Source organism: Chrysoperla carnea, chromosome 2 (genome assembly GCF_905475395.1).
Source record: "Chrysoperla carnea chromosome 2, inChrCarn1.1, whole genome shotgun sequence".
NCBI lineage: Eukaryota > Metazoa > Arthropoda > Insecta > Neuroptera > Chrysopidae > Chrysoperla > Chrysoperla carnea.
Genome location: NC_058338.1, coordinates 60,430,682 through 60,456,471, shown reverse-complemented (window position 1 = coordinate 60,456,471; position 25,790 = coordinate 60,430,682). Strand labels below are relative to the sequence as shown.

At 26.8% G+C, this 25,790-nt stretch overlaps 1 protein-coding gene across 3 annotated transcripts in view; it reads left to right on the top strand.

The window, feature by feature from the left end:
* LOC123294097 (homeobox protein homothorax) overlaps positions 1-25,790 on the top strand; it is a 530,011-nt gene that overhangs the window by 89,578 nt on the left and 414,643 nt on the right. For all 3 annotated transcript variants that reach the window (XM_044875178.1, XM_044875177.1, XM_044875179.1), the window contains exon 6: positions 10,041-10,238. In XM_044875178.1, coding sequence (XP_044731113.1) covers positions 10,041-10,238 — 198 coding nt within the window. The remainder of the gene's footprint in view (positions 1-10,040; positions 10,239-25,790) is intronic.

The window sequence follows — 25,790 nt, the reverse complement described above, 5'->3', positions numbered from 1 at the left end:
AAAATACTATTATATACAATATACACTCACAGGGTGTATCTTTTTATACTGTTTATAGACAAAGGAAGATTGTAAAATTATTTCGGAGTTGGATAGAAAACCTCCTTACTTCAGTTGCTATAATTAATAAATTTTTACTCGATAAATCTGGGTAAAAACTATCAAAACTATTTACGTAGACATCCCAGAACCTCCACATGATTGTCGTTAATTGATATATATATCATTATAAAACTAGGAAAACAGCTAATGATCTTCTAGTAGCTGATCAGCTTGTTTTATCTTGCATATTTTTATAATTATTGTGAATATGTATCATCCTAAATCATTTAATTAAATTCATTGGATCAAATTTCTATTAAAAAGTGTATATATAGCGCTAAAAAATACAAACCGTATGTGCTACAACATTAAAATAAAACATGTTTAGATATATAAATTATTATTATTTAAAGTAGTTTGCAAAAAATAAACATTTATTTTATTTTAGAGAAAACATTAAGCATAACTCAAGTCAGTTTGTATGTAACATTACTTAAATACATTTACTTAAATGTGAGATATTATTGAACTATAAAATAAACAATCAAAACAACAATTTTACATCTGATTTCTATGCAGTTGGTCAAACCTACGTAATATGTATGCAATTTACTTATTAACCTCAGTTAATTCTTTTTACCTAGTTTCAATAGTGTTGGTTGCGAAACTTTTTACATTCTGTGATAAAATATGAATGTTAAATATTTATTTGAGAAAAAATTGATTATTACATTTTTGGAAATGTCCTATAGAATTGTTTGTATTAGGAAATTCTATGTTCGTATCTCAGGAACAAAAATAAATTTCAATTTTCACATTGCCTTGCCGCATTAAGTGAAATTTTAGGCAAATTAACTTATTATCTCTTCAAAAACGAGACAATGACGAGGTGCAAGAACGATTTTTTACCAGATTGAGAGATATTTCTTTCTTTAAAGAGTACACGAAGATATATCCATTGCACTAAATCTCTGAACTTAAGACTTGCTTGTTTCAGCAATTTATTTGTATCTAACGGCGCTTATTTTTATTCAACTTAGATACATCCGCACAAATATCCGACAAAAGAACTATTGACTAGTAAAACAACAACAAAAAAACTTATAATTATTATGTAATTGCAATTATCCGTTCGAACGTGATATGTTTCAAAAAACTAATGTATTAATTACCTTTTTTATTTGTTTAAATCCGTCTTCTACTAAAAAACTAGTTAGATTTTTATAATTTTATTTTAATAAAATGTAACCTTTATAAATAAAAAAAAAAAACCTTTAACTTACTTACAAACTGCATTCTTTTCATTTAGTTTAATTAATTTATTAGAAAACTAATAAATTGAATTAATACATTTTTTTCTAATGTATTTGAAAACTGATTAAAAAACACAAGATATGTGTAAATTGTAAATCTAGTCAATTTAATTACAAAGTTTTCATTTTATCATTTTACAATTGGAGCCAAAATTTTATCATTCTAATAAAAATTCCATATTATCATTTCAGTGTATTTATTGGCCAAACAATTTTATACAATCAGTTTAAATATTTTTATATAATTTCATACCGACAAAATTATGCTTAAATTTTGGTTGTATTTTATCTACGATAAATTACCATAATGACCATGCTCTTAGCCGACAAAATCAATGGCAAATCCAGGTCCCGGGGAAGGCAGACGCCCTGACCTGATGAAGGCAGTTGAAGAAAATAATAAATTTAAAAATTTATATTTGATAAACTAAAAATAGTCATATTATTTTACTGAGAATGAGGCGAATTCTAAGACCGAAAGTATCTTTGTTTATAAAATTGCGAAATCATTACAAAAAATAAATAATATTTTGAAATAAATAAAACACACTTTTGTAACCAGCTGAACAAAAGAAAGAGCTGGAAGTTGAAAAAATAGTCACAAAGAAAAAATAATTTTGTCGTTTTGTTGTAGAAAGGCGTGGGGTGCTAGATTTCAATTGATAATGGTAAAAATAAAATATAAAAAAGCACCCCACGTTTTTTTGTGATAAAATAATTTTTTTCCTAATCACTCTTTTTAGCTTTGTAAACTTGTATTTATTTTCTACTTTTTAGCTAACTAAATTCAGTTAGCTAGGCTAGCTATTTAAAACTGTATTTTTTTAAATCTGAAAATCACCCCTCACATTTACGAAAAAAATGTTTTACCTGCATTTCCACCATTTTCTGTTTATTAATTTTCTTAATCCTGAAAATCCTGATCAGGATAATGAGTCATACGTATTAAATTATCGTGTTGCCATCGTTCCTTGATAAATGAGGCTCCAACTTTTTATGTGGGGAAAAATTACGTTCAAATTTTCCGTTACATTGGTGCATACCAAGTTAATAAAAGCATTTTAAAATATGACCACATTTAAACATACGAAAATAAAAAAGAAATATACCAATAAAGAAAATAGATGAATGTAAAACAACGTAAAACATTTTCTTAAATGATTTTAAATTGAATTTTACAAAAATAAACAACCTTGCGCAAATTCTCCAATATATATACATAATACACATACATTCATTTAAATTTGAAGCTTTTTCAAATTATAAAATAAATAATTAATGTTAAGTATTTGTTTGACTAATAATATAATAATATATTGTAAAATCGTGTGGTGCTAATAATAATATATGAGACTGGTCTTTATCATAAACAATTTACATAAACAATTAAATAAACAATTTATTGAATATAGAAATTATTATAAGATTCATATGTTATCTATCGTTACGTCTTATAGATTCATTTATTATAAAATGGTATTATAAATGTATTGTTGCTACAGTTTTAGCTATCATGAAGCTAATGCTCGTTGAAAGGTCAACTATACACAACTAAGTCAGTTTCTCATTTCTTTTAGCAAAAAAAAAAAATAAAAACTATTAATTACGTTGAAAAATTGAAAAATTTTCGAAAACTGTGTTTAAACTAACGTATATTAAAATGATTTTAAATAAGAAATTATACACCAAATTTGGTAAATAACTTACATATTTAAAAACATGGTCGTTTCACATAAGTAAACCGATCCATTTTAATACATTTAAAAAATATTTTTTGTTTATAATCATTTTAAATTTATTCAAATTCTTTATACACATAAAAAAAAACATTATATATAAATTCACTCTCAATATGGTTGAGAAATAATTTTATTGGTTAATATAATAAAACATATAATATTTAATATATCTAATAATAATCGTTTCACATAATGGTTTCAATCCATTTGAGTCAAGTTCGGATAATGTCCAATCTATAATAATAACTAACAGATGATTGGATTGTTAAAATACAGAAAGATAATTTGCCGTTGGCAATTATTTAATAATTTACATATGATATTTTATTCATGACATCTTTCCTATAATAAGACTGTTTTTTTTTTCTTCTCTTCAGTAATATAACCAGTAATAATATTAAAAAAGATTTTTATCAAAAAAAAAAAAAATTAAACATAAGCTGATCATTAATTTTATGTAAAATAATCGTTATTCAATCATAATAACAGACGCCAGTCAAATTATCGTTAAACAATTATAGTTAATTTGTCTATGGTAACATTTATTTTTTTGTAAATTTTATTAAAAAGTATGCATAGAATATTTAATTTTTATTATGTGACATACAAAAACAATACGTTCATTAATATAAGACATGTACAGTGACGTTCGTTTATAATGACCCGATGATCGTAAACAATATTTAGGTCTTATTAAATGAATATAGTACAAAATAGAATCTTTTCGTTACGAATTTTTAATTAAAATTCTCTACACTTAAGCTTGAAAAAGAAGACATCGCGTTTTTATACCTTCTTTTTAAAAGAAAGTGTAAGAATTTTTCGCTTTTCAATGAACTTTGTTCTATGAAAAGGAAATGCCGGTTTAAGTAAAAGTCATTTATTTGATATTTAAATAAACTTCTTTGTGTCTCGTTACACATACGCTACATGATGGCTGGGCTGAACTAAGTGTAACATTTTTACCGTCACCAAATTTTTTAGGATATTATGAAAGAAATAGGAAATAGTTGAGGTAAATTTACTGAGCTTCAGTGTATATTTTAAGTTAAATAATTTTTTAGAGTCAAAAATCATGAGTCGTCTTTCAAAATATGTACACACGTTCATTTGTAATTCAAGAGCATTATTTATTAAAATTTTTCATTTTTTTGTTTTTATATCGTTGTTAACCGATTTGGATTAATATTCTTTTTTATTCAATCTACATCCATTTTTGAATGAAAGTTATTTCGAACACGTATCCAAGACAAAACAGTATATCGAATTTTAAATAACTTGAGTGTTCAAAAAAAGTGTCCAACGGGATCACGAAAATATTCAGTCAGTTTTTCGTTTGACCTCCACTGAATATTTTATCCACTAACGAAAGATACCAAACCAGGATTAGGGTTCCTCTGAAATAATTTACTTAATCTTAAAATTCATGAAAAAAAACACCTGTATATTTTATAAATAGTTTATTCGCCTTATTGGGCTTTCATGGTATAGTGGATACTGTTTTTTTTTAATTCTAAATAAATCTTTAGGGCATTTTTATAGAGTGAATTATTTGATACAAATCAAAATAAACTGGGGCCGATTAACAAAAGGCATGTGTTTCTAGTGGAATTAAACAACATGGTTTATATTAAATTAGTTTGAATTTTTTAAATTAAAAAATTTGTATGCGTATATGCTTAAAGCTAACATAAAATTGTTTCTTTACTTATAAAGACGATGATCGAATATTCTTAAACTGTTAGTTCCACGAGTATTGGAAGATGCACGGGTTTTGGGAAAATATCAATCTTGCCTAGTGTGAATTTACTTCCATGCACTAACTGTGAATTTGATCAACTGATCGAGCCTGTGGATTTTTGTTACGCTTAAAGATTTTTAACTTGGTTTAAATACCCCCAACTGTCAATTGCTCAAGCCAAGTTAAATTTTCATAATCTATTGATTACGCCAGGTGATTATATGTTCGTGACTGTTTTGATTATCATTATAAAAATCAAAATCATTATTAAGTCAAAAATAAAAATACGAAACAGTAAATTTGAAAAATTCGAAACACTATAGAACTCTAAGGTATAATAATTGAACGAAATATTACTAAAAAATAATTTCAAATTGAAATTTGTTTATGTAAATTTACAATGACAAGAAGAAAATTTCTTGAATTGACCATCAATTAAACAAACAATCAATATCATAGACTTTTATACCCAGTTTTTGAAAAATTTCCTGTATAAAAATAACTAATCACCTCTTTATTTTTAATCTAAAAGTGTGAAATAAAAAATTATTAGTTTAAAATTAAATGTTTTTATGACAAATAAAAATAAAGTAAAAAAAAATAGTGTTTCTACTTTTATAGTCAATAATGGCCACACAGGAAATATTTGTAAATAGTAAGGCAATGCATAAATATATGTTTGTTTCTCATAATAATACCTATTTTAAAACAGGTGTGATTTTATGACCAATGTGGGTAATATAACTCTGTAGAAAAACAAATGAAGAAAGACCTTGTTAAAGCACATCGTAAAATATTGTTCCATTTTTTTAACTTAACACATACCAACCAACTTCTTCTATTCATCAATAAATGTACCAGAACTAAACATATAACCTAAGCAGCTCAAAAGAATGTTAAAAAAATATATTATTCCAAATATTTTCAATGATGTTTACAGCTGTATAAAATTGGCCAAAAAACTCAAATATTTAAGATTTGTAATTTTCAAGTAAATAGACAATTTTTATAATTTTACAAAAGTTTAGTGTGATTTTGACTAGTGTTTTGAAACATGAGTACTTCGAAATGCAATGAATATAAAAATCAATTACAATATTATTATTATTATTATATTGATTTTTTTAATATCGCTATTTAAACTATGTATAGTACATATTGTATGCTTACGTCAACGATAATTTAAAACGTTACGGTAGTAGATGCTTTACTCATTTATGCGATATTTCACCTTATATATGGTTTTACGAAGTGTAATAATCTTTTAAGCACAAAAAAAGTAAGTATACATATAGTAAAAAAGCACGTGGATATAGAAACAGTATCTTAAGTTGAGGCTCTTGATAAGTTCATATAGAAATACGCGTAAGTATATGTATTGTACATATGTTGTAAAAAAATATAAGTTTAACAGTGGCGTAGATATAAGTAAACATAGCATTTTTGTAACAAAAAATATAATTAAGTATTTCCATACCACTCAATTCTTTACCTTTTTTGTTTGTTGGGAGGCCATATCCAAGCATTAAACATATCTGTTTGCTAAAAAAATGAAACTTCCCTACGCTTCCACCAATATTAAATTTAATTTACTTCACTTAATCTTTATTGAATATTTTAACTTATTTGAATCAGGATAGTGCCAACTCAAATTATTATTTGTTTTACAGTTTTGCAATTGAATCTCTCATTTAATACAGAACTAGTGACGTGTAGAATCAAGACAAGATGAATCATCAATGATGACTTATTTGCATGCGCCTTTCTTATTTATCAATAATATTAGAAATGAGCCTTTTTGTTAATAGAATGTCGTTCTTGATCCTGGTACAAGATGTTTACTCTTGTTTTAACATCGGATGAGGTTTAAACTTTGACTAGTCAAAAAAAATCAACAAATTAATACATTTTACTCGACTTTGTTCTAGTTTTAAACTTGATATTGTTTAGTTGAATATTATAGTTTGAAAACAATAAAATAGTACCTACAATAATAATTATAGTAATAATACTATAGAGTAAAGGTTTTAAAACATAATACCGATTTGTTGATGCACCAATAATTTCTGTGTAAAATGATCATTAGAGGTATAGTGTATTTTATATACAGAGAGTTTCAGAATTGAACGTCACTAGTGTAGGTGTTTGTTCCTTATATTAAAATTAAAGAATTTATTAAATAGCTACCACGATTTCTCGGTTTATGACAGTTAAGTTTTTATGTGGGGCTTAGCGAAGCCTATAACTTATTCTATGGCTATTGGCATGCTAAAATAGCTTCGGGCTTTGTCTAAGTTCCACCATCAGTTACTTTGAATTTTACATAGCTAAATTAGTATGTTTAAGTCCCCTTAATCAACAAGGAATCAATTTCAGACGTATATTTATATGAACTTTCTTTCAGTTTGTGGTAGAGAACACATAGCTAAAATAGTACCGTACTATTCTGAATCACCCTATGTGTAAAGTATATTAATACATACATACAAAACAATGTACAGAGTAATTTGATATAACAATATATTTATGAGTTTAGATAATAATTCATTCGAAAATACATCTATTATTTTATGTATATAAATACAATCATTATTTTATGATATGCGCATGACTTACAATTATTATTTTATCTATCCAACAGACAGACGTTATTATGTATGTATATTTACCTTTTGTAATATGCAATATGGCCGACATAATGGAAAAAAATCATCTATATGTATTTTATATATATATCGAAATATAATTACATTGTTTATTCGATGTACGATATGCTGTGGTTTGTTTCATAATCAATAGGATCTACGAAGTTATTTGCGTACTGGTAAATTTTATTTCCAAAAGAGTTGTATATAAAAGTAGTTCATCATCATAGGAAAAAAAAGTTAGCGAGATGAAATATATCTTAAACAAGCGGTGTGTGCCTTATAAATTTTTGAAGAAAATGTCTCCGCTAATCTTAACCCTCACTTTTGTAAAAGAAAAAATACTGAAAAAAATCCTAAGGTAAATTATTGGTAATTTATGTTGGTGCTACGCGTTCATCAATTCTAAGACATCTCTTCAAGCTTCTCTTCTTGATATCTTTCTTTCTTTTAGACGTCATATTCTCCCAGTATAAGAGTCTAGTGTTCTACCACTAAGCTACTGGGACTCTTCGTATAAGTATAATATTTTGTATACTTATGGTATGACATTGATGTTGTTATATTGTTAAAGCGTTACTCTCTCTCTTTCTGTCTTCACTAACTTATATCTCTCTCTCAAATTGAATAAATTTTTCATAACAAGCTTGATCACAAAACAAACATTCTGATCATACATTCTACTGTTTACGCTCAAAGTAAAGCTTGCCATAGAAGTTTAACTTAAAAAATTTGCAGAAGAAGAGAATGTACCATTAATTTTTCAACAGTTTTTCTGTCTCATTGTAAAATAAACACTCACATATACAAAATACAAAGATGCGTTGTGTATCTAACAACATTATCTAATTTAATCAAGACAGTAGAAAATTAAGAAAATAAATATTATAAAAATTGTATTCTTTTAATTTCAAATCATTTCACAATTACTTTTTAATGTTAATAATATTAAATATTAATTTACACACATTATATTTATTAAATCAGAAAATTAACACTTCAATAAAGATTCGTTCGGTTATTATACAAAATAAAAGAGTATCGAATGGTATGTAGTTTAATCAGATTATTTATTATTTTGTACGGTGGTTTTGATCATGAATTTTATTTATCATGTTTGTAATTTTTCAAGTGGTGACTTTTATAGGTAAAATAATTTTTATCGAGAAGAAATAAAATATCATCTTATATTAATTTGTGCATAAAAATGAAATCAAAAGTTGTCATTATTCATAGATTACCGAAGGGTATAGAGGTCACAGGCGAAAAATAATTTTTTTTAAATCGATTACAAATTTTGAAAGCACCTATTTTTTTTTAAAATTACATACTTGTGCCTGTACAATTTCTTGAGTGAATTTGTACGGTTGAGAGCCGGTAATATTTTACAGGCATTTCAGAATGGCTAAATTTTTTCGCTTCACACGCCTCTGCAATTCACTTGGTCTATAATTTTATAGTTATTCAATAGAATATGACACTATTTTTGTAAAGTTTCATTGCGAAAACATTACGTTTTTTTGTCGATTGACTCTTTGTATTTCTTTTTTGAGTGGTACCCGTAAAGAAGTTTCAAATCAATAATTCAAAAATAATTATTTTCAACACTTAAAAAGCAGAGCATCCGAAACTACGGGAAACTCGTTCTTTCTCGAATGTTAGAAAACACTATTTTTTCATTTTTCACTTGTTTTCTTATTTAACAATCGTCATCACTTTAGATTCATTTATTTTAAGTTTGCCACACACGTAAAAATGTTCCAGGGTTCATAAAACAGAAGTCAAATTTTTAGTAATTTGTACTCAATATTAAGATTTTTTATGGTTGCAACATGTGAAGACTAAATGTAAGATAAAGAATTTAAAATAAATGTTCCTTTGATAAAATATTTTAACATAATTTCGTGTCAGTCTTGAATAACTGCCGCATAGATATATAGGTTTTCTTTGGTATATATAAACTTTTCATATCTGTATTTACAAAACACAAAATTTTAAAAATAAAAATATTAAAAAAAATTTTTGAAGTAGTCTAATAATAATTCACACGTGATTAAAACGTATTTAATAATAAGATGAGAAAAAATGATAAATGCATGACAGTTTTTTAAATTAAAATATATTGTTTGCACTAAATTTAATTTTTAGTTCAAGAAAATTTAACTTGAAAAATATTTGAGTACATTAATTTTATTAAATCAGTCGTTGAAATATTATTTAAATCATAGTATTATTAATTGCATGTTTATTATATAGTCAAGATCATTCATTTTGTTATCCTAGTACTATACATAAAATTAACAGATCTTTTAAAAAATTAATTCAAACTTTATATTGGATCCAAAAACTACTTGAATTAAATTTTTGAATTCTGTGACTATTAAGTCTAAAATAAGCCAACGTTTCGTTTAAATTTTAATACATTGTTAATTTCGGACCACCAAATGGGTGCAAAAAGTGTTGCCAACATGAACAAGAGTTGGTTTTTTTAAGATTTACTAAAATAAATTTGCATGATTGAAAAATGAACAAAAACCACAAATATTGATTTCTTTTACAGGTACATGAATTATGTGATAATTTCTGTCATCGATATATCAGTTGCTTAAAAGGTAAAATGCCAATTGATTTAGTGATCGATGAACGGGATACATCAAAACCACCAGAATTGGGTGGATCAACAAATGGTGATGGTACTGGAACAAGAAGTAACGCTGATTCAACGTCACATACAGATGGAGCATCAACACCGGATGTTGTGAGTACCGCCATGATGCATCATCTGTCTTCTCCATCCCCACACTCAAATCACCCAAATAATAATAACCATCAACCACAATCCATATCCGCGTCAACAACCCCCTCACCTTTATCTCCGTCGCAGCATAATAGTGCTGCAGCTGCGCATGCCGCGGCTGCACATTATTATAGTAGTGCTGCGCATTTACATCTCACTAACTCTAGAGTTGCCACCACCGGTATGGTACACCCCTGTATATCGTAAATAATGAACTCTCACTCAAAAAACCCCCCTTCTTAAATATTTTTGCCCTTTTTTAATAAGCGAAAAAATATTATAGTTACGATTTTCTAATTTTAATGTGAGTTTGTAAAAAAAATTTGATAAAATCAATTTTGATTTTTCCAAATTAATATTTTTGCAAATATTACAATAAAATTTAGAAAACTCGGTTGTAAATTTTGTACAATCAAAAAAAAAAAAAAAATAGTATAAATAATTTTTGAAAACAAATATACGTAAATAATTGTGCCCTTCAATTTTTTGCGCGTTTTATCTCCTATATGAATTTTTATCACATTTTCTAATCTTGAAATGTGTGTGGTTGTTTTATGGAAAATTTGAATTTAATTTTATAAATTCTTTTTATAAAGTTAAATTCTTTTGTTCATAAAAAGATCTATCACACATGAAACACACAAAATAGAGTTCGCGATCATTCTCCTCTTGAGACCTACCGGTGTCTCATGGCCCCTAGAAAAGTGACTAGTGAAGCCAGATGAGCCACCGGCGGTACTCATGACGGACGATTATCTTGTTACTTTTAATTGGTATTGATAAAGTTTTTTTTTATATTGGAAAACAGCCGACAGTGAGGTAAAAGAAAACGTTCACTTAGAAGACATAAAAAAATACCAATTAAATGTAGCAAAATCGTTGTTTTAATGTATATTAGTGTGATTTTTTTGATATATGTGTTTTAAATAAATGAATGCTGTTAGCTCTAATACTGCTCTATTTGCTATAGGTGTTGTATTTTTGAGAAAAAACAACGACGATTTTTTTTCTTTAAATTTTGATATAATGTTGTTTGAGAAGGTTTGATTTTCGTTCGTAACAAAAAGGTACAAATTCTTACTTCATTTATGAAAAATTTATTCCTAACTTTTTATTTTTTGAATGTTAGCTTTAACAAATTCATTTCGAAATAAATTTTTATCTCATTGAGACTTACAGGCTTCATAAAATAAAAAACAATCTGTAGAATTATTCACCATAGCTCCCAGAAACTAATAAGCCATGCAAAACAGTAAAAGAACAGGTGAGTCAGTTAGCTCAAAACTAAATTGTGCACTTTCGTCGCAATTTATGAAATTCTGAATTTTTCCTAAACAGATATCAGCCTGAACTAGATATATATGAATTCATTATAATAGAAATTTAATTTCTGTCAGTTTTTAAAATAATTTTTTGTTTTTAATGGTAGCTAATTCTTCAAATATTGTGTCTTTTGAGGGTATTAATTTAGTTACCGTTTTTTAAAGTTGATAGGGACATTTATATTCTGCGCATGTGCATGAAGAATTGTTTATTCATGTTTTTCGACTTTTGCGCACACAGTAACGCATATATCGTCATTAGTGTCTCTTTACAAATAGTATACGCTGTACAATAACCTAATAAATGAATATTAAATTTGTCAATACTATTTGTATGTTAGTTTTCTTTAAAAAATTATAGTTTTAATAGAATATATTCCTTTTTACAGAACGAAAAACTTTATCATTCCTTTCAACAACACCAAAGTGAAATTATTTATATATAAATATAAAAAAGCATACGATTGCACAGCCCTGAAAATTCTTTGAGAAAAATAAATTAAATTTTAGGCAATTACTTCTATATATATAAAAAAAAAATAATGTATACGCATTAATATAATATTAAATATTAATAAATATTTTCAAGTATTAAAAAAAAAGCTTGAATATAAGAAAAAAAAAAAACAATTTGATGATACGATGGACAGTCCTTATTTTTTGTATACGATTAAATTTAGGAATATTTTAAAATATAATTAATTATTTCCCAAACAAAAAAGATAAAATTCAATTCAATCAATGTATACGATTAAATTATGAGACAATGATGAGACAGACATTACACACACACAAACACACGACTTCAATAAACTATTGTTTATTGAATCATAAAATTCAAAAAATTAATCTCATCTTCAACGTAATTTTACCCGCATTTTTTAAATGTTGTTTGTTATATTTAATAATATATAGTAGGGTTTAATTATTATTATTATTATTATTATTATTATAGTTAATATATTTTTAAACAAATGAGATTCATGAAATTATATTTTGTCAATTATTTATATTAATTTAATGAAAAAAAATGTATAGGGAATTGCTTTGATAAGTCTCGTAAAACTAAACTTCTAGTTTCGTTTTGTAATTTAAAAACAAAAAAAATCATACAAACTGTAATACAAATAAATTTCGTACGATTGAAGTATACGATGAAATAATTTTGGAAAGTGTGGGAATCTGTTTTTGGTCGCGACTCTTAGTCCCCAGTTAAACTGATTTCTGAAATGAGTCTTGTCAGTGATATAACAAAAGTTATTTACGTAAATTATAAAGTAATTGGTTTATTAATATATGACGTCGTTGATAAAAAAAAATTAACGTAATGGATTTAACAAAGCAAGTGCTTAATATTACTAAAATATAATGATTTGCTAATTTTGCAAAGTTTTGTACTTGGAAAATAATGGAAAGATGATAGAGTAAACATAAGTAGGTTCTCAAGCGTTGTCTGATGTTTAAATCTTGATTTTGAACTTTAGAGTTCTTAGGTTTGATTGTATGTGGATGTTTTATTCTAACACTTAGCCCATTATTTTAAAAAGTAATACATTAGTCAGGAATATATGTAGGTATCAGGAAAAAGTCTACGTAGGTATCATCGGAAAAGTAAATAGATATAAAATCACAATTAACGAGATCTTTGAAAAGCGAGTAAAAGACTGGAGTTTAACATGAGATGTTATATTTTTGCCTTTAAGGCGTTTTTAATGTTAAAAGTGATCAGTAATGCTTTAAAATGCAAGCCATAATATTTATGCTTCTAAGTATAAAAACCAACGAAAATATTATTGAGAAAAAAATAATCTAGAAGCTCCTTAACGAGTTGTATTTCCAAATTATTGCAGTTTGTATGATACAATACCAACCTAAACACATCGAAAAAGCAAGCGAAAAAAAGTCTACTTAATCGCGATTAAAAACACAAATAATAATGTGTAATTTTTTTCTACACAAGAAAGGTTTTTCTACACAACAGTGGAAGAATTCTTGAAAACAAAATAACAAAATTATCTAGAATTAATTTTACTTTTACTAATGGCCACATTAATTAATTAATGAAATACCTTTTGAAGTATACTAAAAAGAAAAAAAAAAACTTTATAGACTAAGTAAATAAGTAGGTCTACGTCCAGAGGTAGTATTTGACAATCATTTCGCACCGATTGGACATAAAAAAGGCCTTTGTCAAGATTAAATCAAAAAAATATTTTCTTTCCCTTTCAAACAGGGTGTATAATTTGCGATTGCGCAGCAAGTTGGAAGTAACTAAAATTGACGAACATTCATTGAGGACTGTATTTAAAAATTGCGACTTGTGTCGGTATCGGACAATAGAGACACTGCTTTAAATTGTATGTCAATATCTCAATGTATTTTAAGACCTACTGCAAGTCCTTGGTTATAAAAATTTTCTTAGAACGAAAATTTCATTAGGCATGATCTTCACAAAATCCTCTCAGCGATTACCAGCTGTTTTAAAAAGACTGACAAATTTTACGTCTGGCCGTAGACTTAAAATATAATTAATTAATTAAATATAACAGAGTACCTTATTATAAATTAAAATCGACGTATACTTTAATATTATTTTTAATTTTTTTTTGGTGTACATATTTTTATATTAATTACTCATTAATATAATATTATATTGTTCTCTGCGCATCTTCACAAATATTGTGGTGTGATTTTTATAATTTCAATTCAAAAATTGTGGTTATGTTTTAGAAAATTTTGTTTTAATCAATTTAGAAGGCGAATTAACTCCACAAGCCTAAAAACAAAAAATCTGGGTCATGATAGTTAAATCACAAAAAATAATTTTTTTTTTTCATTGTGATGAAATTTAAAAAAAGTATCAAACAAAAGTTGTAGATGTTATTATTAAATAATGATTATTCATAATAGGAATTGTTCCAATTTATTTGTTATTAAATTTTTTTTTTAAAGAAAAATACTAATTGTATAAAAAGCATAATATTTAAATTAATTTTTGTTAAATAGTTTTTAATTATTGAATATTGAAATGAAATTTTTTGTGTTTTCAATAATTTTTGGGATTTTTTTTTTATTAATTACCACAAATAAATGGTTAATTTAAATTATAATTAATTTGGTATATTATTTCTAAATCAATCTTAAACTATCCTTTCATTAATAAGTTTTATTTTTTAATTTTTGGTTGGGGATAAAAGTGGGGGTTCAGTTTTTTGAGTGAGTGACATAACAAATTAACAGACGTGAAAAAAAGTAGCAGTTATTCTCTCGGCTTATGTTAATGAAATTCATTTATTCTTGTGCCAAAAATGCACTTAGTTGGTGTTGTATATTCTAAATACTATTTAGGGTACAATATTACATTGCTGATAATAATATTTTTAAGGGATGTGTGTATCCCTTATTATGTATTTGGGGTATGAGAGAGTAGATTTACAGTAATATACAGACATCCATCAGTCTAGGATTTCAGTTACAGCATTAACTCATTTTCATTGTTATCTTACTTGAATATTCTATTTATAGCAAAATTAGGGGTGATTTTTTTTTAAATATAAAGGCTTATTCACATTAGTCAATTCTATTTTCATACCATATTCCAGAATAATTTTGTTTTCTTTGATTTTTTATCAAATTTAAGAGCTTTTCATCGTTTTTATTTAAAAAAATTGCATTTTGTGCTGAATCAATTGCCCTCGTTATTGCCAATAATTTTAAATGTTTGAAATTTAAACAAAATTTTTCTATCATAAATGGTACGACTCACGAATTATTAATATTTTATACAAATTCAATTTGGCGCTTGCTAATTGCAGTATCTAGTCAGGAGTAAGAAACAAGGCTAGAAGATTCACTGTAGGGTATTTAATTATCACACTGAAAAGAAAATAATAAAGAGAAAAAACATTAAAAATCTAATTTGCTTAAAAAGAAAAGATCAAAAATTCAATTTTTACTTCTGGAAGAAAATCATACAAATATGGAATACGACTTTTTTCGCCTTTTTTCTTAATATCTTTATGTAGTTCGATAATTAAATGTATTAAAAATACTGGCAGTGAGTGTAGTGTGCAAATGCCAATCACTTACGTAATAAATTTAAAAAAATTGATAATGTGAAACTAAGGCTTTATAATCTGACTTATGTAAAGAAAATCCCAGAACAGAAGGTTTATTATAAGAGTGGGAACATTTTGCAAAAGTGGTAGTATAGACTATTTGAGGGAGGAAATTAAACTAAAATAAGGGAGTTTTACTGGTAATTGGTGTCAATTTATAGAGACGCATCAGTCAAACAAGGGACATGGATTGAGATGAGGGTAGCTAGGCCTGGTCTAGCTCCAGTAATGTTATGATGAGAATCAGATCGAGTTACCCTTGTGTGGTCAGATCACGTGGGAGACAAGCATACAATATTATACACACATACTCTTGACTGGTATAGAATGTATGTATAATATTGGCGGCACCAAAAAACAACTAAACAACCCCCCGATTTGATTCTATCTGTTTATTCACTTTTGTGGTGGTTATTATTATTTGTAAAAGGCACATGTAGCTACTGTGCTACTACTGGTGTTTTAAATATTTAAATTATATTTACGCGCCAAAAAGTCAAATCCAATGCCCTTTTTTTTTGTTACTTATTCACTTATTATTAATTCCCAATGCGGCACATATTTTCAATTTAAATAATTCAATTGAAGCTGTATCTAGAGAGAGACCGAGAGAGACAGAGAGAGATCAGGGAATAGTAATAGAAGTGTTTGTTGATTTAGTCTTTTTTAATTTGTTATTTTAGTGTTTTTTTTTTGTTTGTTTGTGCCTTGTGTGGTTTTAAAAGTGTTTTATTAATGCCGTTTTAATAACTATTTTATAGCATATTTTGTTTATATAATTGTGGCTATAAATCTTTTTTGGATGCTTGGAGTATTCTTCAGTTCATTTGTTTACAATATAATGCCAATCTTTTCGAACCTCTTAAGAGTAACATGTAAAATTCAAAAACAATGTCATAATGCGTAAATTCACAGGTATTACGAACGCTACAGACGAGAGGTTTTCGCCTGTTGCAATTGTGCTGGAGTGAAATTTTTTAATTAGATATTAAGTAAATTCAAAAAAATACATTTTTATCTGAGAGTAACAATTATCTAAGACGTAATTACTATTCAATTTAATAAAAATGGAATTTAAAAACTGGAGAGATTGATAATTTAAAAATTTTTTGTATTCAAAAATTTCAATAAACTTGTAATAGTTATGAGTGTGGACCTAAATAATGAAAAAATTAAAAATGCGAATGCGGTAATGAAAATCTGTGTATGAATTGGTATAAAAAATATTCTTAATAATTTTTTTTCTGTATCTCTAACCACCTCTAACGCTAGGCAAAAGGTATGTAAAAAAATGTGACCCCTCCCCTTTTTTAATTGTGCACATTTTCAAATCGATATTCCTAAAATTAACGAAAAAATGAGGGTGTCTTCATCTTTAATGCAACACACACTGTATATAAGAAAGTTTTCAATTTGTGACAATTCTCGTGTAAGAACAGTTGCGAAATTAATTTTGTTTTCTTGGTCATGATCATCTGGTAATTTATTCATATGACAAATCGATTGGACTTTATCTAGACTTCAAGTATTATTTAGTTTTACCAAACGTAGGTAATTGATACATTGGTTTGAAGAAGATGAAATATTATATGGAACACATTCTTTGAAAATGAAATAAGAAGAGAAACATCAAACTAATCAAAAAAATATTAGTGGGAAATACAAAAAAACCACCAATAAATCTTGTTTTTGGGGGAAAAAATTTTATTTTAATATTGTTTAATAAAAACAAGATTTATGGAATTTTCCAAAAATTTTAATATAATAATAATAAAAATTCTGTTATTTGTCTCCGTACGTAGACAAATACATACATTCTAGGGAAAAAAAATTTGTTGCTTTTTTTTTTATTTTTTCTTTACGAGAAATTTTCATGAATAACAAAATAATATCTGTACACATATTTATATTGAAAATGAAAATCCAATTCGTATACACCATATTTCATTATTTTATTTTGTGCCTATATATTTGTCTTTGTGTACATTTTAAAAGAGTGTGCAAAAAAAGCCTCTCGCCTTGGTGAATAGGACTCTTAGAGACCAGTTTCACAATACCCAAATTAAGTTAATTTTTTTTGGGCCTTCATTGAGTATACATGAAAATAATGCTTCGCTACATAACTTTTATTCCAATTTAAAAGATATAGAAAAATTTCTCATCAAGGACTAAGAGAATATTTTACTAGTGGCCCATCGCGATGCACTATATGCGTTTTACCACGTTTTTCGATAAATATTTCAGGTCCTAAATAACCTTGTGTGAATGATTACACTTCCTTCATGCATATACCTTGCACCTAATTAGTCCACCGCAACGATTCATTAAATATATTTTTTGTTGTAACTGCGAACCCTTGCATAGCACATATGGAATTGGTTAACTGTTAACCGCCTGAACTACTAGGGTTGGCTAGGTAATTTAAAAGTGTGTTTTGTTTTTATAGACTTTTCCATAAAATATAACTCAAAAAAATAAGAAATTGAGATATATTTTTCAGTTTTATTCACTACAAGACTTGTTTCAAGTTCCCCTTTTCGAATTTCAGGGGAGCAGAAGAGCTTCACTTCAAGTCATCATCAAACATTGTAGATGCGCTTAAGCATTTCGCTTGTCGGAATGAAAATAATAACTTACTCTTAGGAAACTAAGAAAAAAAACAGTCACAAATATTGTACTTAAAAAATATATAACGAAAAACTATATATAATATAATAACGTAGAAAAACAGTCAAACAACACAAAAATGAAAAAAAAAATATCTGGATTTATTTTCCATCTAGGGATAAAAAGGAAAACGAAAATAAAAATATAATATATTGCAAGACATCCTTTTTTCAGCACAAAGCAATATGCCATAAATCAACAATTATTGTTAGGAGTTTTTAGCTGTTAGTTCGTTTCAACGTTGCCGTTCATATTCGTAAGCTCGTATGTTTCGTTTGGCTCTGTGTTATAATAATGTAATATGTTCGTTCGTCGTCTAAGATGATGATGGTATATACAACGAGATTCAAGTTTCAAATCCCCTTTATAATAATATAATATACATATGTATAATATGAAGTTAAAAAAAAATAATGACGAAGAAGGCATCAGTTACCCAAAGTCATTTTATTTTTGTGTTTGTTCGATTTTCAAAATACGTTTATATATAGTATAATTGTATTTCTAAAATGCCAGAGTATTTAATAGATTTTTCAAATTTTAATCTTCAACAAAAACGAGAAGTTGAAAGTGAAACGTTGGTCTGTCTGTAAAATCTTCTTAAATATCATATGCGAGTCTGCCCTTTTTAAGATCTGAAACACTTGTTTAAATGTAGCCTTAACACATTTATTTAGTACTAGAGTGATACCCACCCGCTTCGCTGAGTTTAAAAGTAAATATTGATAAAGACCATCGTGTTATAGCCTCCACTTTTCTTGCTTTCACGTATCTCCTTTTTATAACAATCAAAATAATGATAAAGATTGTTTTACACAGGTAAAATATATGTACGGTTTTCTGTTTTTTAAATGTAAAATAGTCATAATTCATTGAGTATATCATATTTAAATTTGACATTACCATAAATAGCTGATTTCTGTAAATTTTTTTTTTTTTCAGAAATCTGTAATTTAATTTTTTAATTTTTTTAAAAATATATCTTTATAAATTATACCTCATGTGCTATTCTGATGTATGAGCTATATTATTGTTAAGTTTAATTCAAATGCATTCATTAGTTTTTGCATGAAAGCATTACAAACAAACATCCTTACTTTCACATTTATAATATATAGGGATGATTCTATTAAAATGGCAAAGTATTCAGTATATTTTTCGAATTTATAATAGATTCATATAAATTTTTTGCTTTTTCTAATATGGAAGTTAATCAAACAAATGAAAAAATGATTTTGCACAATTCAATTACCTTCAAACATTTGAGAAATATACCTTTTCATCGATTTGCTATTGTTTCGGACAGTTGTCAAAAATAATTCAAGTAAATAAACTAAATATCTTTTCCGTTTATGAAACAGTTCTTTCTGACAAAGATAGAAGATATGTGATATTTCTTTACTTGAACAGTTTTTTGACATGTGTAACCGAAACAGAACGGAATCTTTTTAGGTCCATGGGTGAAAAATTAGATGAATTTTTTATTTACAATGTTGCGTAGTTGGTATTCCGCGCAGTGATATCAAGTGTTAAATTAAGATTATGAGGGAATGAAAGGATTGGCGAAAATGGAATATAATTATGTATGGAAGCTAATAACTTAAAGATTTTATCTCGCTTTGTTTGAAATTTAAATATTGAGCCACATGGTATGTCGTTCCAAAGTTCAATAAACACCCTGTATAAAATGCAATTTCCAAAGATCTATCAGCTATGATGGCAACATACCATTTCAACAAAATATACAGGGTTGTTAAAAAGTATTGCAACCTCTCCTTTTTTTTTGAAGACTTAATTTTTCACTAATTTAAAGAATAATGACCACGGTATAGAGATAGAAGGAAGGATAGTAAATGATTCTAGATTTGTTTCTAATCTTTAAGATGATTCAAAAGTCTAACGTTCAAAAATGATGAGAAAACTTTTTAGTCATAAAGCTACTCCTCTGTAAAACCCACATTTGAAACATTATTTGGAAAAAAGAATAAATTCGAGAGAAATTGAATGCTCAATTTTATCTTTAATTATCTTTGCATGCGAATTTTGTCGATTTTAGTTTGTTAGTTTTTGTATAGCAACTTCCTACTCTCAAATTTTTCCCTTTTATCTAATTGAGTTTTCTACAACTGATATATAAGTGCGATATTTTTTAAAATCTCTGTATATTCTGCTTGAAAGATATTTCAAAAATGTTGTACAACAAAATGAATTTTTAGTACAATTTTTAAAATTGAATAATAAGTATGTGTTAGACGAAGATAACTATATATATATAGTAAATATATCCATTTCTTATTATCATTATTATGTGTATTCTATATGCATATAAACTTTTGATAATGTAAGGTTGAATAATACTGAACTATATGCATATATGTATGGTATGGTATGGCTGCTGTTAAAGGCAACTTTTGTGTATGAATATTTGCATAGGATTTCAATTTCATTTACAAACTGCATAATATTATTATTGAAAATACACTTTGCATACATATATAAATGTATAAGGCAACCAGCACAACACTGCAGGATAATAGACCGTGCGCTCATAATGATGATAAATTTCTATGACGCCTTTTGCTTGCTTTTTCAGCAGACAATTGAAATCTTTCTTCTATTTTCTTCACGTATTAGTTTTGCATTAACTTCGTTTAACGTATTAAATATAAAAAGGGTATGTAAATCGATAAACTTAATTTTTATAAACTTGACAGTAATTTTCCTAGGTATACACAGCGAATGATGAAAAACTCACTTTATTATGAGCTTACAGTCTATAATATGTGCTCTGCTGTTGCTGCACTTTAATACACAATTGTCGATATTTTTTACTTTGTCTCCTTTTGCCATTCTCTACTACATCTTTCGGTTCTTCGAATGATAAAGTTTCAAGAATAATGTTATTAAAAAGATTTAATTAGCTAAATCAATTATTATACTCTCTTAATTGAGAATTATTTTGTAGAATCTTTTCAAGTGTATCTATATAGAAACATTAGCTTTTACGAACTTCTTCCTACAACAAGAAATTTATTGTTTGGAAAGAAATTTTCATAAAGCGCCCTTTCTGTCTTGATGTGTTTTATTCAATTGCTTTTTAGGATATCGTTTCATTAGTTCTATAAATATTTATATGAAGTTCGTTTTGAAAGAAAATAATAATAAGTAAATTTAAATTTATCATTTAAAATAATCGAAATACTGGTAAAAAAATATCACTGAAAATGGTAAATTGTTTGACTCTGTGCCTGTAGGTTTAATTAGAGTCAAGTCACATAAAACCTATTTAAATGTTCTAAAATTAATGCCAAATTTCCAAAGAATAATACAAAAGAGAGTAAAAGGTAAAAGAAGCCAAATTTTTTTCATATTCATGACAAATTTCTTATGTAAAACTTTTCAATTTTACCATTTTTGTATCAACTTACTCTCACAAAACTCTTACAAAAACTTACATTCCTGGATTACCGCGATGAATAAGTATTGACTCGAATACATGACTCAACATTATATCGCAGCTACCTTCCCCGTGAGTACAAATTTCGTTAGAAGAGCTTTATAAAATAAGTGCATTGACGTACATTTAATGCTCCTCTTGATTTAACGTGGGCACCACATACATAGTTACTTTGATAAAGCACTCTCAAGTTAATAACATTTGCTTTGCTTGAACCAATTTTTGTTGTTGTTAGATTTTCTATGAATCTTCGTTTCACTTTATATTTCTCTTTGTTTCAATCACTTTAAAATTGGAAATTTACTTAAGCGTCTTTTTGTATAATAAAATTCGCCTCCATGTTAGACGTTCCTTAAAGCTTTATGTCGTGGTTAAAAAAAATTTCACTGTAAATAAATTCAGCGTCATTGACATCATCAATTATTCGGGCTATAACGAAATTTCTATAAAATTTGATTTCATGAATTTGATAAATATTTACTTATATAAATAGATAGTATATTTTGTGTCGGTATGGTGGAAAATTATCGCAGATTATAACTAGTAAATATATCTGTAAATATAAGATTTGCGATTATTATACTTAAAAGTAAAATATTCCTCGGGCTTTCCCATATTTTAACGTAATCCAATCCAATATTTGTTCAACTATCTAGAAAAATTTTTCACTTTGTTCACAATTTTTACACGATAATTGTTTTTCGTGACAAATATAAAACTAACATAGATGCTATCATAGCTTTAGTTAATAATATATATCGAACAACTAGTTATACCTATAGTTTTTTAGCTAGTGATATAGCTAACTACACCATTATTAGTACTGCTAATATAATAATCATAATAAAATTAATGAACTTTAATGGTACAATTATTAATTATTTTTATGATTATAAATATAAATTTATATATAAACGTTATTATTTTTATGAATAATATTAAAAAATATATAAATTATGTATTATAACAACCAAGAATCAGTCAGTGTAGCCAACTGTGATAATAATAATAACGTTTGGTTACATTTTGTGTGTATATATGAAACTATTATACAGAGTGGTGCATGAAAAATGTTACGTCAAAAAATCATACGACAAAACTATTTAAGTTCGAAGTTTTATGTCTTAAAACATTGTCCTACTTTGCCGTTAAATTATTGAGTTTTGTTCATAGCATGAAACATTTAAACAAACCGTTCAACTTTTTGCCTTTTTACCATATTAATGCGATGAAAATAACCTAAACGTATAGTTATTAACTCCTTATAACTACTTTTGAAGCAATCGAGTCAAATCACCATATAAAATATACGATTTAAAATCGGAAGCCATCCATGATGCAGCGAATGAAATTTGAAATTCATACCAGTTCGAATAGACATTCGAAACTATTATCGTTTCCTTTTTATATTTTTGTCATCAGTGAAATTGACGAAGAACAAGAAAATCGTGCTTTACAAGTTAAGTTATTAAGTTTTGGAAATGTCAAATTCAGTTAACTATTCAAATCCGTTGGTAAAGGCAGTTGGAGCTATTTTGTAGTTGGAACAATGGAGAGATAGTCATCAGCTTACAAATTTCTAAAAGTCTTTCTTAAATAAAAACATGGACATTTAAGCCACTGTCTTAAAATATATTTTTATTTTTATGTTAAAGAAAAGTGTAACACTTTCAGTGGACCAATCTGTATATATGAGTGAAATACTAGGAGGCTCAGGTTTCCCATGTTGGCGAACGTGCTATGAATTTACATGTCATGGCTATCTGCGATCACTTTTAAAATTGTTTGATCATGATACGCATTCGATATTTGGTCACGTCCACAAGCAGTTTCCAATTTCATTGAAATTATTATTATTATTCCCCCCGTATACGTACGAAGTATATGTGTTTTTATTACCCTCTCCCTACGTTCCTATATATTTTTATTATAATATATACCTAATAAGTTAATCCAAACAATTATTCAAATGTTTGTCACAAAAAATTTAATGTTGGTTTTTTCTTTTATTCATGTATGAAATCGAAATTTAAGTTTATTGAAAATTTGTCGGCTTATATAAAATTTGGAAGGACCATGCTTTTATCGCGGAAAACTGCTAAGGAAATTGTGAGGTTTTAGAAATTATTAATTATTTTTCATTGTATACAGTCTTTTTTTCTATTCGGATTTACTTTTAGGAGTCATTATATTGTTTCTGCCAAAGAATGTTTGTGAAGAATTGATGCCAATGAATTTTTTTGATGAACCGTTAAGAGATCCGTGTAGTTAGAAGCAGGTAGGTAATAATTGATCAAGAAATTACAAATATCTTTGTATATAGAACAAGTATTAGGAAACCATTTCAGAGCCGCATAAGTTAGAACGCACAAAATTGAAGAAATGCGCCAAACCCTTCGATTTTCTAAATAAGCAAGTTAAAAAAACATAAAAAATCCAAAATGGTGTACCAGTTTTTTTCTGTAGCTCCGGAAATGAAAGTATAAGCTTCTTTATACTCATTGAATTATGACCAGTAATTAAAAACACTCTGTATATATGAAAGTAACAAATTAGACATTATGCTACGAAGCTCGCATGGAAAGACGTCCAGGGTTCGATTCTCGGTGTGTGTAATTTTTCCATTCATTAATTTTTCATTCATTTTTAAAGAGTGCATTGAATGAAAATACTTGATCTTCTTCAAGCATTCATTCAATAATCTTTTGATTTTTACCATATTATACAATTATGCAGTTTTTTATTTGTGAAGTTACACCGGATATTATATAGTACAAGTTTCCACATGCAAGAAAAGATAAATGCATAAATGGAATGAGTAGAGAAGGTATTCTAAACATTTGATTATTTTATTGACTGCAGACATACATAATCAATTAAAAATGTATTAATTATAAATCAATTAAAAATAAAACAATTGAAAAATTTATTATTTTAAGATTGAAATAAGAAAAAGTGACACAAGACAATTGTTTTTAATATAAATGAGATAGGTCAACTGACCTGATCAGGTTAGGTTATGTAGAAACATTTATCTTACTACACATTAAGTATTACTACTTGACGAAGATTTGGGCCACGCTCCAAACAAATCTTCAGCCTCGTTACAACATACAATTTATAAAATGATATACAAACAAAAAATTAAAAGAATATTAACTATAACAAATTAAAAAAAGAAAAAAAAAATTTATACCAGTTGTGTTTTTTTTAATAATCATATCACTTTATCTTTGTTTAACTTTGTTATTTTTTGTGCTGTTGTATTATAATAACGATCCGCGAAGAAACATGGTGCCAAAATTTTTGTGTATATCTGTATATAATATTTTTATAAACTGACTAGAGTGATACCCACCCGCCTCGCTGGTGGGTTATCTCGGCTTATCCCCTTTCTATAACACTCGAAATAATGGTAATGATTGTTTTACACTGGTAAAATATATGTATGATTTTCTATTTTTTTAAATTTATAATAAATAGTCGTAATTATTCATTGGGTATATCAGAGAAGATGGCTGTGAAATATTTTATATTGAGTATTTTTACAGAAATCTGTAATTTATGGTAATGTCAAATGACTACTTTTACAGAAATCTGTAATTTATGGTAATGTCAAATTAAATTAATTTTTTTTAATTTTTATTAATATATTTTTATAATTATAGTTCATGTGTTATTCTGATATATCAGCTATATTGCTGTACAGTTCATCAAAAACCAATCGCTAGTTTTAGCGTGAAAGCGTAACAAACAAACAAACAAACATGCTTAATTTCGCATTTATCATATGTAGAGATAGATATAGAGATGATATTTTTATAAACTGATTTAATTTAATTTATGTAATAGAGAAAAAAAATACTTACCTAAAATTCTATGTCAATGAGTTGACATTTTATTGAAACAGATTTGGCTAACGTTGAATTTATTTCTTTTCGTTCGATGT